The sequence below is a fragment of the Aquarana catesbeiana genome, linkage group LG02 (assembly GCF_042186555.1).
Source record: "Aquarana catesbeiana isolate 2022-GZ linkage group LG02, ASM4218655v1, whole genome shotgun sequence".
NCBI classification, from domain to species: Eukaryota; Metazoa; Chordata; class Amphibia; order Anura; family Ranidae; genus Aquarana; species Aquarana catesbeiana.
Window position 1 is genome coordinate 813,387,643 of NC_133325.1, and position 20,293 is coordinate 813,407,935.

The 20,293-nt window shown below is 53.4% G+C and overlaps 1 protein-coding gene across 1 annotated transcript; it reads left to right on the forward strand.

The window, feature by feature from the left end:
* The first annotated feature begins 217 nt into the window (after positions 1–217).
* SIK1 (salt inducible kinase 1) lies at positions 218–12,354 on the forward strand. The gene is made up of 14 exons (XM_073617625.1): positions 218–366; positions 2,505–2,649; positions 4,949–5,065; positions 5,346–5,409; positions 5,897–6,058; positions 6,287–6,411; positions 8,066–8,189; positions 8,527–8,720; positions 8,835–8,957; positions 9,050–9,172; positions 9,254–9,380; positions 10,048–10,275; positions 10,361–10,529; positions 10,802–12,354. The coding sequence occupies exons 2-14, from the start codon at positions 2,506–2,508 to the stop codon at positions 10,995–10,997; spliced, it is 1,896 nt and encodes a 631-aa protein (XP_073473726.1). The 5' UTR covers positions 218–366; position 2,505; the 3' UTR covers positions 10,998–12,354.
* Positions 12,355–20,293: the final 7,939 nt, after the last annotated feature.

Genomic DNA, 20,293 nt, shown 5'->3' on the forward strand with positions numbered 1-20,293 from the left:
CTATACTTCACCCCTGGCTGCGTTCTTCCATGCTGCCGCCAGGTGTCGCTCCTTCGCTTCCTACTGACGTCACGTTTGGAAGGCGCAGGCGCGGTTGGGAGATACTGAAACCTGACGATTACGGCGCCAGCTGTTCTCTGACGTCACCGGCCGGTCTCCATGGGGACGGCGACATCACCGCGCGCGTCAGAGTTCCCGGTCTCTAGGCAACGGGGCGGAGTCCAGCAGGGGTTGACGTCAGTGTGACGCCAATGGGGCGGAGCCTTTGGGGTGAGTGAGGCGAAGAAGCACGTGACCTCCTGAGAGGAGAAGAATGAGAGACCGAAAACCGGAGAGAGGAGAGTGAGAGAGACCGACAGGGGACAGGTGAGACCCCCTCCCCCAATATATACCTCCATATACCCCCTTCACCCTGTATATACACCCCGTATACCCCCTTCACCCTGTATATACACCCCGTATACCCCCTTCACCCTGTATATACATCCCGTATACCCCCTTCACCCTATATACACCCCGTATACCCCCTTCACCCTATATACACCCCGTATACCCCCTTCGCCCTGTATATACACCCCGTATACCCCCTTCGCCCTGTATATACACCCCGTATACCCCCTTCGCCCTGTATATACACCCCGTATACCCCCTTCGCCCTGTATATACACCCCGTATACCCCCTTCGCCCTGTATATACACCCCGTATACCCCCTTCGCCCTGTATATACACCCCGTATACCCCCTTCGCCCTGTATATACCCCCCGTATACCCCCTTCGCCCTGTATATACACCCCGTATACCTCCTTCGCCCTGTATATACCCCCCGTATACCCCCTTCGCCCTGTATATACACCCCGTATACCCCCTTCGCCCTGTATATACACCCCGTATACCCCCTTCGCCCTGTATATACACCCCGTATACCCCCTTCGCCCTGTATATACACCCCGTATACCCCCTTCGCCCTGTATATACACCCCGTATACCCCCTTCGCCCTGTATATACACCCCGTATACCCCCTTCGCCCTGTATATACACCCCGTATACCCCCTTCGCCCTGTATATACCCCCCCGTATACCCCCTTCGCCCTGTATATACCCCCCGTATACCCCCTTCGCCCTGTATATACCCCCCCGTATACCCCCTTCGCCCTGTATATACCCCCCGTATACCCCCTTCGCCCTGTATATACCCCCCGTATACCCCCTTCGCCCTGTATATACCCCCCGTATACCCCCTTCGCCCTGTATATACCCCCCGTATACCCCCTTCGCCCTGTATATACCCCCCGTATACCCCCTTCGCCCTGTATATACCCCCCGTATACCCCCTTCGCCCTGTATATACCCCCCGTATACCCCCTTCGCCCTGTATATACCCCCCGTATACCCCCTTCGCCCTGTATATACCCCCCGTATACCCCCTTCGCCCTGTATATACCCCCCGTATACCCCCTTCGCCCTGTATATACCCCCCGTATACCCCCTTCGCCCTGTATATACCCCCCGTATACCCCCTTCGCCCTGTATATACCCCCCGTATACCCCCTTCGCCCTGTATATACCCCCCGTATACCCCCTTCGCCCTGTATATACACCCCGTATACCCCCTTCGCCCTGTATATACACCCCGTATACCCCCTTCACCCTGTATATACACCCCGTATACCCCCTTCACCCTGTATATACCCCCCGTATACCCCCTTCGCCCTGTATATACACCCCGTATACCCCCTTCACCCTGTATATACCCCCCGTATACCCCCTTCGCCCTGTATATACCCCCCGTATACCCCCTTCGCCCTGTATATACCCCCCGTATACCCCCTTCGCCCTGTATATACCCCCCGTATACCCCCTTCGCCCTGTATATACCCCCCGTATACCCCCTTCGCCCTGTATATACACCCCGTATACCCCCTTCACCCTGTATATACACCCCGTATACCCCCTTCACCCTGTATATACACCCCGTATACCCCCTTCACCCTGTATATACCCCCCGTATACCCCCTTCACCCTGTATATACCCCCCGTATACCCCCTTCACCCTGTATACTTTACAACCTGAGGGCAGACATTACAATTCAGTACAGGAGGAATCCGAGGGCCCTGCTCCTGAGAGCTTACAATCTAAAATACACTTCTCACCATATATATATATATACACTCAGCACCCAGTAGAGGAGACGTTATGCCATATCCTCCTCCTTCTAGTTGTCCTCCATCTTCCTCCTCCATCATGTTCCCCGATATCTTCCTCCCCCATCTTCCTCCTCCATCATGTTCCCCGATATCTTCCTCCCCCATCTTCCTCCTCCATCATGTTCCCCGATATCTTCCTCCCCCATCTTCCTCCTCCATCATGTTCCCCGATATCTTCCTCCCCCATCTTCCTCCTCCATCATGTTCCCCGATATCTTCCTCCCCCATCTTCCTCCTCCATCATGTTCCCCGATATCTTCCTCCTCCATCATCTAAGCCTCTCTTCTCTGGTTGTAGGATGGTGGTACTAAAGGACAATTGTGCTGCGGGCAGCGCCCCCCGGAGGCCCCTCCGCGTCGGCTTTTATGACATTGAAGGGACTCTGGGAAAGGGGAACTTTGCGGTTGTGAAACTAGCCAGACACCGCGTCACCAACACACAGGTAAGAGGCCTGGAGAGGAGGGCTGCTCTGAGGAGATCATCGGGGAGGAGCTTTGGGTCTAGAGGTACCATGTGGGGGGGGGTTGGCAGTTAAGGAGGTACCATGAGTGGAAGCACCATAGAGGCCCAGTCTTTTATATGTGGAGGAACCTTGGAGGGCCAGTCTTATTCTGGGTGGAGGCAGCATGGAGGGCCAGTCTTATTTTGGGTGGAGGCACCTTGGAGGGCCAGTCTTATTGTGGGTGGAGGCACCTTGGAGGGCCAGTCTTATTGTGGGTGGAGGCACCTTGGAGGGCCAGTCTTATTGTGGGTGGAGGCACCTTGGAGGGCCAGTCTTATTGTGGGTGGAGGCACCTTGGAGGGCCAGTCTTATTGTGGGTGGAGGCACCTTGGAGGGCCAGTCTTATTGTGGGTGGAGGCACCTTGGAGGGCCAGTCTTATTGTGGGTGGAGGCACCTTGGAGGGCCAGTCTTATTCTGGGTGGAGGCACCTTGGAGGGCCAGTCTTATTCTGGGTGGAGGCACCTTGGAGGGCCAGTCTTATTCTGGGTGGAGGCACCTTGGAGGGCCAGTCTTATTCTGGGTGGAGGCACCTTGGAGGGCCAGTCTTATTGTGGGTGGAGGCACCTTGGAGGGCCAGTCTTATTGTGGGTGGAGGCACCTTGGAGGGCCAGTCTTATTGTGGGTGGAGGCACCTTGGAGGGCCAGTCTTATTGTGGGTGGAGGCACCTTGGAGCGCCAGTCTTATTGTGGGTGGAGGCACCTTGGAGCGCCAGTCTTATTGTGGGTGGAGGCACCTTGGAGGGCCAGTCTTATTGTGGGTGGAGGCACCTTGGAGGGCCAGTCTTATTGTGGGTGGAGGCACCTTGGAGGGCCAGTCTTATTGTGGGTGGAGGCACCTTGGAGGGCCAGTCTTATTGTGGGTGGAGGCACCATGGAGGGCCAGGCTTATTGTGGGTGGAGGCACCATGGAGGGGCAGGCTTATTGTGGGTGGAGGCACCATGGAGGGGCAGGCTTATTGTGGGTGGAGGCACCTTGGAGGGGCAGGCTTATTGTGGGTGGAGGCACCATGGAGGGGCAGGCTTATTGTGGGTGGAGGCACCATGGAGGGGCAGGCTTATTGTGGGTGGAGGCACCATGGAGGGGCAGGCTTATTGTGGGTGGAGGCACCATGGAGGGGCGGCACAGTGGTGTGGTGGTAGCACTCTCGCCTAGCAGTAAGAAGGGTCGCTGGTTCGAATCCCAGCCACGACACTACCTGCCTGGAGTTTGCATGTTCTCCCTGTGCCTGCGTGGGTTTCCTCCGGGTACTCCGGTTTCCTCCCACACTCCAAAGACATGCTGGTAGGTTAATTGGATCCTGTCTAAATTGTCCCTAGTATGTATGAATGTGAGTTAGGGACCTTAGATTGTAAGCTCCTTGAGGGTAGGGACTGATGTGAATGTACAATGTATATGTAAAGCGCTGCGTAAATTGACGGCGCTATATAAGTACCTGAAATAAATAAAAATAAAATAATATTGTGGGTGGAGGCACCATGGAGGGGCAGGCTTATTGTGGGTGGAGGCACCATGGAGGGGCAGGCTTATTGTGGGTGGAGGCACCATGGAGGGGCAGGCTTATTGTGGGTGGAGGCACCATGGAGGGGCAGGCTTATTGTGGGTGGAGGCACCATGGAGGGGCAGGCTTATTGTGGGTGGAGGCACCATGGAGGGGCAGGCTTATTGTGGGTGGAGGCACCATGGAGGGGCAGGCTTATTGTGGGTGGAGGCACCATGGAGGGGCAGGCTTATTGTGGGTGGAGGCACCATGGAGGGGCAGGCTTATTGTGGGTGGAGGCACCATGGAGGGGCAGGCTTATTGTGGGTGGAGGCACCATGGAGGGGCAGGCTTATTGTGGGTGGAGGCACCATGGAGGGGCAGGCTTATTGTGGGTGGAGGCACCATGGAGGGGCAGGCTTATTGTGGGTGGAGGCACCATGGAGGGGCAGGCTTATTGTGGGTGGAGGCACCATGGAGGGGCAGGCTTATTGTGGGTGGAGGCACCATGGAGGGGCAGGCTTATTGTGGGTGGAGGCACCATGGAGGGGCAGGCTTATTGTGGGTGGAGGCACCATGGAGGGGCAGGCTTATTGTGGGTGGAGGCACCATGGAGGGGCAGGCTTATTGTGGGTGGAGGCACCATGGAGGGGCAGGCTTATTGTGGGTGGAGGCACCATGGAGGGGCAGGCTTATTCTGGGTGGAGGCACCTTGGAGGGTCAGTTTTTATAATGATGTTTCATTGTTGCCTCCCAACAGGTTGCCATTAAGATCATTGATAAAACTCGTCTGGACCGATCCAACCTGGAGAAGATCTACCGAGAGGTCCAGATTATGAAACAACTGCGACATCCACATATCATCCGCCTCTATCAGGTGATTATCTTCTTCTCCAGACCAATCACCACCTCTCCCCTCCCTCCCAGATCATTACCCCCATCATCCACCTCTATCAGGTGATTATATATTTCTCCAGGCCAATGACCACCTTTACCCTCCTTCTCCTCCCCAGATGATTAACCCTCATCATCCGCCTCTATCAGGTGATTATATTCCAGACCAATCACCACCTCTCCCCTACCTCACCACCCAACCCCCGATTCTGCTCATCATGCTCTTCCCCCAGCATCATCGTCTTGTGTTTTCTTTTCTGTAGGTGATGGAGACTCGGGACATGATCTACATCGTCACTGAATACGCCAAGAAGGGAGAATTGTTCGGTGAGTTCTTGGATTGGTGTTCTTTGTGTAAATCGCCCAGCAGAACCTCATCCCCCTATGTCCAAGCCTGCTTATGTAAGGGGGAGGAGCCAGCAGAACCTCATCCCCCTATGTCCAAGCCTGCTTATGTAAGGGGGAGGAGCCAGCAGAACCTCATTTCCCTGTGTCTAGGTCTGCTTATGTAAAGGGGAGGAGCCAGCAGAACCTAATTTCCCTGTGTCTAGGTCTGCTTATGTAAGGGGGAGGAGCCAGCAGAACCTCATTTCCCTGTGTCTAGGTCTGCTTATGTAAAGGGGAGGAGCCAGCAGAACCTCATTTCCCTGTGTCTAGGTCTGCTTATGCAGATAATGGAAGGAGATACCTGGCAAACTTGCTACGCTCTCTTCCCCGCCCATTGTTGCTCATATAGGGCCACACAGTGTCCTCCGTGGCCCCCATGACATTCCCCCTGGAAGTGGAGGGTAAGACTCCTCTCTTTGTTCTCCAGATTACCTGACGGTTCGCGGGCGGCTCTCAGAGGATGAGGCCCGGCACAAGTTCCTTCAGATCCTGGGAGCGGTGGAGTATTGCCATTCACAGAACATCGTCCACCGAGACCTGAAAACCGAGAACCTCCTGCTGGATGAGAACATGGACGTCAAACTGGCCGGTGAGTAGCATCTGGTGAACTCATTGGGGGGGTGACTGGAGTCGTGCTGACTTGCAAGGACATGGTATGTGAGAGGCTCTTCTATAGGAGCCAAAGGCCACCTGCCCAGCACCATGATTGTCCCCAGTCACTCCCTCAGGGTGGTGTCCCCTCTGCTGGGGTACAGACCAATGTGTATTATTATTTTCCTGGTGTCCCCTAATGTCTATTCTTCTATCTCCTGATCAGATTTCGGGTTCGGCAACTTTTACATGGAAGGCCGACCCCTCAATACGTGGTGTGGAAGCCCGCCGTATGCTGCTCCAGAGGTCTTCCAGGGGAAGGAGTACGAGGGACCACTGCTAGATGTCTGGGTGAGGAGACTGAGCACATGGAAGGGGGATGGTACATTGTATGGAGTAGTTGAGGACAATGGTGACTCGAGCACACGGGATGATGCATTGCATGGAGTGATTGTGCAGACTGGCGGCCTATATACAGTGTTATGGCTCGGTGTGTACTGTGTCATGATTACATGTTCTGTCTCTGGCACATGGGAGGGGGACGGTGCATTGCATGGAGTGACTGAGGATAATGGGGACTGAGCTCATGGGAGGGGATGGTGCATTGCATGGAGTGACTGGAGACTGAGCTCATGAGAGGGGGATGGTGCATTGCATGGAGTGACTGGAGACTGAGCTCATGAGAGGGGGATGGTGCATTGCATGGAGTGACTGGAGACTGAGCTCATGAGAGGGGGACGGTGCATTGCATGGAGTGACTGAGGACACTGGAGACTGAGCTCATGAGAGGGGGACGGTGCATTGCATGGAGTGACTGAGGACACTGGAGACTGAGCTCATGGGAGGGGGACGGTGCATTGCATGGAGTGACTGAGGACACTGGAGACTGAGCTCATGGGAGGGGGACGGTGCATTGCATGGAGTGACTGAGGACACTGGAGACTGAGGTCATGGGAGGGGGACGGTGCATTGCATGGAGTGACTGAGGACACTGGAGACTGAGCTCATGAGAGGGGGACGGTGCATTGCATGGAGTGACTGAGGACACTGGAGACTGAGGTCATGGGAGGGGGACGGTGCATTGCATGGAGTGACTGAGGACACTGGAGACTGAGGTCATGGGAGGGGGACGGTGCATTGCATGGAGTGACTGAGGACACTGGAGACTGAGCTCATGGGAGGGGGACGGTGCATTGCATGGAGTGACTGAGGACACTGGAGACTGAGCTCATGGGAGGGGGGCGGTGCATTGCATGGAGTGACTGAGGACACTGGAAACTGAGCTCATGGGAGGGGGACGGTGCATTGCATGGAGTGACTGAGGACACTGGAGACTGAGCTCATGGGAGGGGGACGGTGCATTGCATGGAGTGACTGAGGACACTGGAGACTGAGGTCATGGGAGGGGGACGGTGCATTGCATGGAGTGACTGAGGACACTGGAGACTGAGCTCATGGGAGGGGGACGGTGCATTGCATGGAGTGACTGAGGACACTGGAGACTGAGCTCATGGGAGGGGGACGGTGCATTGCATGGAGTGACTGAGGACACTGGAGACTGAGGTCATGGGAGGGGGACGGTGCATTGCATGGAGTGACTGAGGACACTGGAGACTGAGTTCATGGGAGGGGGACGGTGCATTGCATGGAGTGACTGAGGATAATGGGGACTGAGCTCATGGGAGGGGGACGGTGCATTGCATGGAGTGACTGAGGACACTGGAGACTGAGCTCATGGGAGGGGGACGGTGCATTGCATGGCGTGACTGAGGATAATGGGGACTGAGCTCATGGGAGGGGGACGGTGCATTGCATGGAGTGATTGAGGACACTGGAGACTGAGCTCATGGGAGGGGGACGGTGCATTGCATGGAGTGATTGAGGACACTGGAGCCTGAGTGCATGGGAGGGGGATGGTGCATTGCATGGAGTGACAGCACAGACTAGTAGCCCGTGTACAGTGTTGTGGCTCGGTGTGTCATGACTCCATGTTGTGTCTCTGCAGAGTCTGGGGGTCGTCCTCTATGTTCTCCTGTGCGGGTCGTTCCCGTTTGATGGACCCAATCTGCCGACACTGAGACAGCGCGTGCTGGAGGGGCGATTTCGCATTCCATACTACATGTCAGCAGGTGAGTGTATACGGGGGGTGATCATTCTGCTCCTCAGAAATGTATATACAGTATCTGATAAAAGTAAGTACACCCCTCAGTGACATTTCTGTAAATCTTTTCTTCTATCTTTTTTCATGTGACAACACTTTACTTTACATTGTAGTGTCATTTCTTCAGTGTTGTCACATGAAAAGATTTACACAAATGTCACTGAGGTGTGTGTGTGTATATATATGGATGGTAACTCTCGGAAACCTTCATCCATATTGCTGACTTGCAGTGGCCCCAGGGATATAAATTGGGGGTTCTGGGCTCACAGCATATGTCATGTGATCTTTGTCTTCTCCCCCCCCAGACTGTGAATATTTGCTGCGCAGGATGTTGGCGGTGGATCCCGCGAAGAGGCCGACCATCGCTCAGATAAAACAGCACAAATGGTTCCAGGGTTCTCAACTGTCCCTGGCTAAGCCCCTCCCCATCACCGAACCCTCCCTGCAAGTCCTCGCCATCATGCAGAGCCTGGGCATAGACCGAGAGCGCACCCTGCAGGTAAGGGGCAGTACTGCATGGCATAGGGGGGCTCTCAGAGAATTGACACGCCCCTTTTCTCTTATTCTCTATCACCTCCCCCCCCGGTGTTCACAGATTCTCCTTATTTCTCAGGCACTACAGAATGACACGTATGACCACTACGCCGCCATTTACTACCTCCTGGTGGAGCGTCTGCAGGAGTCCCGACTCAGCCAGTCTCCGCCCCAAACCCCACCCACAGCGGACTGCAGCAAGGTGAGAGCCTATGGGGGAAAAGTTTCTGTAGGGTGGATATAGAACCTGCGAGGGTCAGTCCTATATTAATATGGTGTACCTCCCTCTTCCAGGTCTCCTCCCCCTCTGCGGTCTCCCTCCTCCAAGGCTCCGCCTCCTCCGGGGTGTCTCGGATATTGTGTCAGCCTCACGCCAAAGTGTCAGATTATGACTGTGACCTCAGCACTCCACTGCAGGTAAAGGACGTGACATGCTTTGATTGGCTGGGGAGATTGCCTGTTAGTGGGAGGGAGCTCATCTGATTTGTTGTCTTACAGACTTTGTTACATCTGGGGGAGTCGCCGTGTCTGGGGGTGCCGGTGTCCTGTCCAACCTCCACCCTGCAGGACTCCGTACTGTGTGAGGCCATCCGGAAGAGCAGCCAAGCAAACGCTACAGCACCAAGTACGTACCTTCTGACACCCCAACCCCCAAACCTTCTGTGCCCCTGACTTCCGACACCCCAACCCCCAAGCCTTCTGCACCCTAGCCTCCGACACCCCCCCACAATCCTCATTACCCCTGACATCCTGAAACCCCCACCCCCAAACCTTCTGTGCCCCTGACCTCTGAAACCCCCAAACCCCAAACCTTCTGCGCCCCTGACCTCTGAAACCCCCAAACCTTCTGCGCCCCTGACCTCCGACACCCCAACCCCAAGCCTTCTGCACCCTAGCCTCCGACACCCCCCCACAATCCTCATTACCCCTGACATCCTGAAACCCCCAAACCCCAAACCTTCTGTGCCCCTGACCTCCGACACCCCCAAACCTTCTGTGCCCCTGACCTCTGAAACCCCCAACCCCCAAACCTTCTGCACCCCTGGCCTCCAACTTCCCCCACAACCTCCTGCGACCCAGGCCTCTCCCCCCCCCCCCCCCCCACACTTTCTACCTATGTACCTTTTTATGCCTCCTGTGAACCTGTCCTCCATCTTTGCCTCCCCCTACCCTGCGTGTCCCTGCCCTTGCCTTCCCCTACCCTGCGTGTCCCCGACACCTTCCTGTACACTATTTGCCTCCTGTGCCCCCACCCTGACCCTGTCTCAACCATCTTCTTCTCTTCCTTTCAGGTATCTTCATCTCCTCCACCTCATCTCCATCCAGCAGCTTGGAGAACTGCCTCCTCCCATCCTTTCCTGCTCCTCCACCGACACTTTCCACCTCACGTTCCACAGCGCCGCTCAGCGCTCAGTCTGCGACTCCCGTACTGCAATATAACGGAATCGCCACAACCAGCAACCTCCTTCCCGTGGCCTTCCAGGAGGGCCGCAGAGCCTCGGACACGTCGCTCACTCAGGGTACGGATTGCCATGTGTATTGTGCGCTGTGTTGTGTGAATCCCCCCCGTGTGTGACGTCATCTAATGACCGCTTGTCTCTGCAGGAATAAACGCTCTTCGCCAGCTCCGGAGGTCGGTGCGAGTCCGCGGCCTGTTGTGTCTCAGCAAACTACGTCACAGGGGAACCGGCACCCGCGGGGGGCGCTCTGCAGATAACGCACACACTACAGCGGAGCCCCAGGGGCTCTTACACGAGGTTCTGCAGCAGCAGAGGTGAGTGATGGCACCTGGAGGGCTAGTCAGTGGGCGACCCCTTGTTCCAACCTGCCCCCAGTCTCTGGGTGAACCCCTCTGCTCCCCTATCACTCCTTGAAGGGTTCATCACTGGGGAGGCCCTCCTGTTCCAGCCTTCCCATCCCTGGGGTTGTCTGTGGGTGACCCCCTGTTCCTGCCTGCCTCCCCCCCCATCCCTGGGATAGTCTGTGGGTGACCCCCCCCCTTGTACCCTCCTTCTAACCTAATTCCTCATCTCCTCCTCCATGCAGGTTGTTGCAGATCTCGGTATCCCCGCCATGCTCGGTGTCTCCGCCATGTTCTCCTTCTCCGCTGCTCCTGGAGTGTCCAGCCAACTGTTACCTGGAGCCCAAGTTTTTCAGCATCGCACAGCCGCACATGGGGGCCCCGCAGGCTGTATACTGTAGCATGGACTGTAGCCCCAGCACCGCCCCCTGTGCGTCTTAATGGCCGAGGGGGCGGAGTCTCACCTTGGACAATTACCTCTTACCCCCTTCATCACTGGAGAGCCTTGCAATACAATTAGCGCACAGAGAGGCGCCTCTGGTGCTGGAGGGGACTATGCAGCACTGATGGGGTTAAAGCAATAATCTGAAGCACAGAACAAACGTTTTCCTCGGAGTGATTTGTACATATATTTGTACATGATATTTATGATGGACGATTCCGGGGGCCCCGAGAGGGTCAGCACAAGTAGTTCTAATCTCAAAGCAATTTATTGTGGATGTTAAAGTTCAGAGTTCACACCTCCTCCTGTACCACCCCTAATGTCTGATCCTGACCACACCTCCTCCTGTACCGCCCCCTAATGTCTGATCCTGACCACACCTCCTCCTGTACCGCCCCCTAATGTCTGATCCTGACCACACCTCCTCCTGTACAGCCCCCTAATGTCTGATCCTGACCACACCTTCTCCTGTACCACCCCTAATGTCTGATCCTGACCACACCTCCTCCTGTACAGCCCCCTAATGTCTGATCCTGACCACACCTCCTCCTGTACAGCCCCCTAATGTCTGATCCTGACCACACCTCCTCCTGTACCACCCCTAATGTCTGATCCTGACCACACCTCCTCCTGTACCGCCCCCTAATGTCTGATCCTGACCACACCTCCTCCTGTACCGCCCCCTAATGTCTGATCCTGACCACACCTCCTCCTGTACCGCCCCCTAATGTCTGATCCTGACCACACCTCCTCCTGTACCGCCCCCTAATGTCTGATCCTGACCACACCTCCTCCTGTACCGCCCCCTAATGTCTGATCCTGACCACACCTCCTCCTGTACCGCCCCCTAATGTCTGATCCTGACCACACCTCCTCCTGTACCGCCCCCTAATGTCTGATCCTGACCACACCTCCTCCTGTACCGCCCCCTAATGTCTGATCCTGACCACACCTCCTCCTGTACCGCCCCCTAATGTCTGATCCTGACCACACCTCCTCCTGTACCGCCCCCTAATGTCTGATCCTGACCACACCTCCTCCTGTACAGCCCCCTAATGTCTGATCCTGACCACACCTCCTCCTGTACCGCCCCCTAATGTCTGATCCTGACCACACCTCCTCCTGTACCGCCCCCTAATGTCTGATCCTGACCACATCTCCTCCTGTACCACCCCTAATGTCTGATCCTGACCACACCTCCTGTACCGCCCCCTAATGTCTGATCTTGACCACACCTCCTGTACCCTCCCCTTGTTGCTGTATCACCTCTGGCCTGCATTGGCTGGCCTCATGGACACTACAGGTCTCTGACCCATTTTTACTTGTGAAATAAATTATTTTCATACAAACACAAAAGTCTGATTTATGAATATTTATCCCGTATAAAGACGTCACAGTGAGTGCTGAGTAGCCTGGCTGGCAGTCGAGTCCTGGATGAGCGCCCCCTGGCTGGCAGTCGAGTCCTGGATGAGCGCCCCCTGGCTGGCAGTCGAGTCCTCCTGGATGAGCGCCCCCCGGCTGGCAGTCGAGTCCTCCTGGATGAGCGCCCCCCGGCTGGCGGTCGAGTCCTGGATGAGCCCCCCCCCGGCTGGCGGTCGAGTCCTGGATGAGCCCCCCCGGCTGGCGGTCGAGTCCTGGATGGGCCCCCCCCCCGGCTGGCAGTCGAGTCCTGGATGAGTCCCCCCCCTGAGCAGCAATCAAGTCTCGGATGACCCCCCCCCCCCAGCTGGCAGTCGAGTCCCGGATGACCCCCCTCTAGCTGGCAGTCCAGTCCTGGATGAGCCCCCCCTGAGCGGCAGTCGAGTCCCGGATGAGCCCCCCCCGAGCTGCAGTCGAGTCCCGGATGAGCCCCCCCCTGAGCGGCAGTCGAGTCCCGGATGAGCCCCCCCCCCGAGCGGCAGTCGAGTCCCGGATGAGCCCCCCCCCGAGCGGCAGTCGAGTCCCGTATGAGCCCCCCCTGAGCGGCAGTCGAGATCCCGTATGAGCGGCAGTCGAGTCCCGTATGAGCCCCCCCTGAGCGGCAGTCGAGTCCCGTATGAGCCCCCCCTGAGCGGCAGTCGAGATCCCGTATGAGCGGCAGTCGAGTCCCGTATGAGCCCCCCCTGAGCGGCAGTCGAGATCCCGTATGAGCGGCAGTCGAGTCCCGTATGAGCCCCCCCTGAGCGGCAGTCAAGTACCGGATGAGTCCCCCCTGATAGGACCAGATGCTGCCTGATGTTTTTTCCTGTCCATTAAGGGACGCGGGATTCTTGACAATCTGGGTTATGCCACCTACAGGGGGATTGGCAGCAAACTATATGCAGTCACAGGTAATTCTAGGACACAGTCCACTAAAAAAAGAAAAATGTATATCTCTGCACTCACTGGATGAAAAGCTCATCTCTGAATAATCCAACCATTTCTCACCCAAAAAAGGCAACCGCCATATTGGTGGAGGAAGCTCCATTCTTCAAGGGCCCTCCAGACAAGAGGTTGTAAGCTCCTTCCATACTTGCCAGTACGGCCGAGCACCTGGTTCTAGTTATTCTTTGTCAAACTCTCGTTCCTTTTCTCTAATAGGGCGTACACACGGTCGGTCATTGATCGTACACACGGTCGGACATTGATCGTACACACGGTCGGACATTGATCGTACACACGGTCGGACTTTGTTCGGACATTCCAACAACAAAATCCATGGATTTTTTCCGACGGATGTTGGCTCAAACTTGTCTTGCATACACACGGTCACACAAAGTTGTCGGAAAATCCGATCGTTCTGAACGCGGTGACGTAAAACACGTACGTCGGGACTATAAACGGGGCAGTGGCCAATAGCGTTCATCTCTTTATTTATTCTGAGCATGCGTGGCACTTTGTCCGTCGGATTTGTGTACACACGATCGGAATTTCCGACAACGGATTTTGTTGTCGGAAAAGTTTATCTCCTGCTCTCCAACTTTGTGTGTCGGAAAATCCGATGGAAAATGTCCGATGGAGCCCACACACGGTCGGAATTTCCGACAACACGCTCCGATCGGACATTTTCCATCGGAAAATCCGACCGTGTGTACGGGGCATAAGACTTGTATGAGACGGGGGGCTTCAGCTTGTATAAGAGCGGTGTGAACATCAGCAACGCCTGCCAGTGCCACCAGTGAAGGAGAAAATGTACTTATTTACAAAATTGTATAACAGAAACAAAGAAAAACTTTTTTTCCACAATTTTTGGTCTTTTTTTAATCGTTTAGCAAAAAATAAAAACCGCAGAGGTGAGGAAATACCAGCAAAAGAAAGTTCTATTGGAGGGAACAAAATGATGAAAATGTAGTATGTGTGCAGCGTTGTTATGACCGCACAATTGTCATTTAAAAAGTGACAGCACTGAAAGCTGAAAATTGGCCTGGGCAGGAAGGGGGGTAAAGTGCCCGGTATTAAAGGGGTTAAACAAGCTGCTTGTTTAAAGTGACAATCAGCACTCCTATTTGGATCTGCGTATAACATTTCTAAATGGGAGCTGAAGGGTGTTTTAAAGGCTTAGAGAAAGCTGCTGAAAGCTCACCGAAAGCTTGCTGTTCACACTGCTCTTAAACAAGCTGAGGCCTCGTGTGAAACAGGCCTAAGAAACCAGTGGTCTCCAAACTGTGGCTGAATTCAGCCCTTTGCTTGCTTTTATCTAGGCCTTGGGGCACTATATCATTCACTGACACTAATAAAGGGGCCCAATTCCTCCCAAGGACACCAATGATGGGGCGCAATTCCTCCCAAGGGCACCAATAATGGGGCGCAATTCCTCCCAAGGACACCAATGATGGGGCGCAATTCCTCCCAAGGACACCAATGATGGGGCGCAATTCCTTCCAAGGACACCAATGATGGGGCACAATTCCTCCCAAGGACACCAATGATGGGGCGCAATTCCTCCCAAGGACACCAATGATGGGACACTATTCCTCCCACTGATACCAATGATGGGGCGCAATTCCTCCCAAGGACACCAATGATGGGGCGCAATTCCTTCCAAGGACACCAATGATGGGGCACAATTCCTCCCAAGGACACCAATGATGGGGCGCAATTCCTCCCAAGGACACCAATGATGGGACACTATTCCTCCCACTGATACCAATGATGGGGCGCAATTCCTCCCAAGGACACCAATGATGGGGCACAATTCCTCCCAAGGACACCAATGATGGGGCGCAATTCCTCCCAAGGACACCAATGATGGGGCGCAATTCCTCCCAAGGACACCAATGATGGGGCGCAATTCCTCCCAAGGACACCAATGATGGGGCACAATTCCTCCCAATGACACTGACGATGGAGCCCAATTCCTCCCAATGACACTGACGATGGAGCCCAATTCCTCCCAATGACACTGACGATGGGGCCCAATTCCTCCCAATGACACTGACGATGGGGCCCAATTCCTCCCAATGACACTGATGATGGGGTAAAATCCTCCCAATAACACCAAGGGCGGGGCCTAATTCATCCCAATGGCACCAACAATGGGGCACAATTCCTCTTAATGAAAAACAATGGGCACAATCCCTTTCAATGACATCAGCAATGGGGCACAGTTCCAAAGATGAGGCCCAATTCCTCCAAATGACACTGACGATGGGGTACAATGCCTTCCAATGACATCAACAACGATGGCACAATGCCTCTCACTGACACCAACGATGGCACAATGCCTCTCACTGACACCAACGATGAGGCACAATGCCTCTCACTGACACCAACGATGAGGCACAATGCCTTCCAATGACATCAACAATGATGGCACAATGCCTCTCACTGACACCAACGATGAGGCACAATGCCTCTCACTGACACCAACCATGAGGCACAATGCCTCTCACTGACACCAACCATGAGGCACAATGCCTCTCACTGACACCAACGATGAGGCACAATGCCTCTCACTGACACCAATGATGAGGCACAATGCCTCTCACTGACACCAACGATGGCACAATGCCTCTCACTGACACCAACGATGAGGCACAATGCCTCTCACTGATACCAACGATGAGGCACAATGCCTCTCACTGATACCAACGATGAGGCACAATGCCTCTCACTGACACCAACGATGGCACAATGCCTCTCACTGACACCAACGATGAGGCACAATGCCTCTCACTGACACCAACCATGAGGCACAATGCCTCTCACTGACACCAACGATGGCACAATGCCTCTCACTGACACCAACGATGAGGCACAATGCCTCTCACTGACACCAACGATGAGGCACAATGCCTCTCACTGACACCAACGATGAGGCACAATGCCTCTCACTGACACCAACGATGGCACAATGCCTCTCACTGACACCAACGATGAGGCACAATGCCTCTCACTGACACCAATGATGAGGCACAATGCCTCTCACTGACACCAACGATGGCACAATGCCTCTCACTGACACCAACGATGAGGCACAATGCCTCTCACTGACACCAACGATGAGGCACAATGCCTCTCACTGACACCAACGATGAGGCACAATGCCTCTCACTGACACCAACGATGAGGCACAATGCCTCTCACTGACACCAACAGTGGCACAATGCCTCTCACTGACACCAACAGTGGCACAATGCCTCTCACTGACACCAACGATGGCACAATGCCTCTCACTGACACCAACGATGAGGCACAATGCCTCTCACTGACACCAACGATGGCACAATGCCTCTCACTGACACCAACAGTGGCACAATGCCTCTCACTGACTCCAACGATGAGACATTTTTTTACTTCCACTGGTGCTGGGAACTTTTCTACTCCTGATGGCCACACTCTGGCCTCCCTAAAGTCTGAAGGACACTGGCCCTTCGTTTAGAAAGTTTGGAGACCTCTGGTGTAGACCAACACATCCAAGTAGATCAAATGATTATGGCCCCAAATTTTAGATGTTTTGGGGTTTTGGAGACTTTATGTCCTTTGTCACACATCAGTCTTCTGTCAGTACATTTAGGACATTAGCTAAAGTGCTGGATGGCAGAAAAAATCAGCCAAAGGCATTTTCCTGGTATGCCCTTCGATGGTCAAATGAGATCAACCAGGATACTACTGCAGGTAGGAGTATCCATTTCCTCTAGGCTAAGGCAGCTCATAGATGGATCAGTTATTTTTTTTGTTCAACCAATAAACTGACTCGATTACCCCATCCACACACTCGATGTGGATGGAGGAATCCTATCCGCTCAGTTATTGTCTTCTGGTATTCGGGAGACTTCCCCATCGTCAGAATACACTGATCATTGGCTATCAGGGAACATCCAACACAGCGGCTGCACTGAAGTCAATCAAGTTTTGCACAATGTCACTGACCATACATGGATCAAAATTTGGGGGCCAGCTGACGTTCGATCCATATATGGCCAGCTTTGGAAGGATAAGAACCTCTATCTTAAGTCAAATCCATCCTCACCTTCTCAACAGTGGACCTTTGCCTACCGAGTGCCTTTTTCCTCTGTATTGAGGCCTCCTACTACACCGACTAATAAGATTTAACACTCCAAATCTGTCAGCCCTCCTCAGAGTGAAGGTGCACCTCAACTTTTCAGAATGTGGGGACACCTGTTTGATTTTGCAAATGTTTTGAAATCTTGTGAAGTAGTGTCTCAGCGTTACAAGCTTGAGTGTCATTCACTGCCTCCTCCTGGCTTTCTGGCTTCTAAACTCCCAGTGTCTTTGCAATGCCGGCTGGCCCTTAACCAGACCCTCTCTGGACTCTTAGACCAAGATGTGACGACTCCAATTCTTGCTGCGGAACATTTCCAGGGCTCTACATGTTTTCATTCCAGCTTGCACGTTTTGAATTGAATCCACAGGAGTAGTTACTACTTCCCCCCATTAGGGGGCTTTCCAGGCCTTGGTGGACATCAAACATGAATTTGCACATACCCATATATCCAGCACTATCTGCTGTTTGCCCTGGTCCCTCTACTTTACCAGTTCATAGCCCTCCCATTAGACCTTCCCTCTACCTCAGCTGTTCACCAAGATATTAGCCATGGTCCTAGCTCTCCCGCTCTCCCAGGGACCTGGCTATCAGTACAGTTTCCTCCTGTAAAAACCCATCAAGGGTTCTGAAGGTCAAGGTCTCTGTGGCTCACAGGACACTGCAGCAGGTCAGCTGGGTCTTGAACCTTCAAAAATTGCCACTGACACATCACTGGGGGTACCTAGGACTGGTCCTGAATACATACTGGACCCCCCTACCTTCCTCAGAAGTAGCTCCAGACTTTTTAGTCACATTTGTGCACTCCGGTCAAGGAAGAGTTCAACTCTTTTCTTCTGCATGAAAGTCTTGGGCCTGATGGTGGCTTCTTCCAAAGAGATCCCATTCCCCGGGTTCTATTCCAGGAACCTGCAACGTGACCTTTTTTTAACTTGAGACAAGTCATCCAGGTACAGTATTTGGACAGGAGGATTCATCTCTGTCTCGGTGGCTTTGGGATCTGGCTTTGATATTGCAAGCAAGGAACTTCATCTGGTACTGTGGAGCACACAGAACATGGAAATACAATTATTTTAGTAAATATAAACTGCTAAATACCTTTTCCCATCAGCAGTATATAGCAGTCTTGTGACTTCTATCACTGTCTTGTTAAAGCTTGTAGGAGGAGTGTTCATACTGTACTGGCTGTCCTATCAGGATGCAGGACCCCTGACCCTCTGTCTGGACAGAGCTGATTGGCCCTGTGCTGATCACATGCACCCTCTCAAGAGGAAAGAAACTCTCTAGCAATACGCACCAAACTGAGCATGTGCAGAGTGACTCCATTAACTCTGTCTTATCTGGACATGTTTCGGAGACAATGCAAGAAGAGGAAGATCTGTGCATACAGGATCAAACAGCCTTTTTACACAATGCAGAGGATTAACCCCTTAGGTTCCACAGTGAGTATAACAAGCATGCTTTACTGCATGTACAGAATGATTTTACTGTTGTGGGTTTAGTAACACTTTAAGCAAGGAAAGTTTAAGTCCCTCCTGACTTGGAATGAATGCTTTGCTCCATCTCTCCTAGCAGCGTACAGTTAGGTCCATATATATTCAAACACAAGCACAATTTTCATTTTTTTTTCCCCAGGTATTTACCAAAACATATTCAAGCTATAGATATACAATTGATATGGGCTGAAAGGTCCAACTCTCAGGTGTAATTTGAGGGTGTGTACCTCCAAATCTGAGGAAGGGTTTAGAAATGACAGCTCTTAAGAATAGCCACCCCCCCTTTTTCAAGGGACCAAAAGTAATTGGACAATTGAATGAAAAGCTGTTTCATGGCCAGGCGTGGACTACTCCTTCATTATTTCTTCATCAATTAAGCAAGTAAAAGGTCTGGAGTTGATTCTAAGTGTGGTATGTGGATTTGGAATCTATTGCTGTGAACCTTCATCCTGCATTCAAAGGAGATGTCCATGCAAGTGAAATGGGCCAATGTAAGGCTTCAAAGACCTAGTTTATGGGCGTGTCTGGGCAGGGGCGGTGTTTATTATTCCCCGCCCCCTGTAAAGGAAGCCACATGGCTGGCCTTGAAATCATGAACATTGTCCCCGATCACAACGCACACAAAGACTCCCGTTTTCACCGTTGGTGTGAATCCTTATTCTGCATTGTTCAGAGAACATCACATCCCCGGATTATTCTACCATTCCTGAGGATTGGAGATTATCTGCAGGGACACGCCATAGCCCCTCCACGTGCTGATCAGACACACAGGGGTGACACGAGCGTACATCCCCCCATAATCGATAATGTCTTTGCAGAGTGAACACCCCCCCAGACGATCGTTCTGTGCATTGCACAGGGGCCCTTCGCTGGCGGACATATCCCCACTCTGCAAACACTTCTCTGCAACCTCAGGAAGTTCTCCACTACCAGACGGGTCTCAACCAGCGTCAGTCTGCCCCAGTCAGCTCTACAGAGCGGGCTGCGGGAGAACTAACACTAGGAGACACTATGACAATACATATTACAATACATCTTCATAAAATTTCCACAACACTACTCTTATCCACAAGTTGGTTTACTTCTCACCGGAAGGAGTTCTCTCTTCAGTGTTTGGATGAGGTTGGTGCTGTGAGGGTTTGTCTCTCAGCTATGGCCTCTTCCATGACAGACTCCCAGCTTGCCATTCCAATTTGGCATTCCAGTACTTGTAACACCCTTTTTGGGTCAATATGTTGGACCATCGATGAAGCTCATGGTCTCAAGTGTTCATGGTCCTTTCCTGTCAAAGCTCACTCCACCAGGCTTTGAACACTTCCAGGGCATTTTGGCATCA

Excerpts from the sequence above, each read along its gene's own strand:
- SIK1 (XM_073617625.1), top strand. The coding sequence starts at position 2,506 with ATGGTGGTACTAAAGGACAATTGTGCTGCGGGCAGCGCCCCCCGGAGG. Across the intron at positions 8,190-8,526 it reads TCCATACTACATGTCAGCAG|ACTGTGAATATTTGCTGCGC; the intron begins GTGAGTGTATAC and ends CTCCCCCCCCAG. Across the intron at positions 9,173-9,253 it reads ACCTCAGCACTCCACTGCAG|ACTTTGTTACATCTGGGGGA; the intron begins GTAAAGGACGTG and ends GTTGTCTTACAG.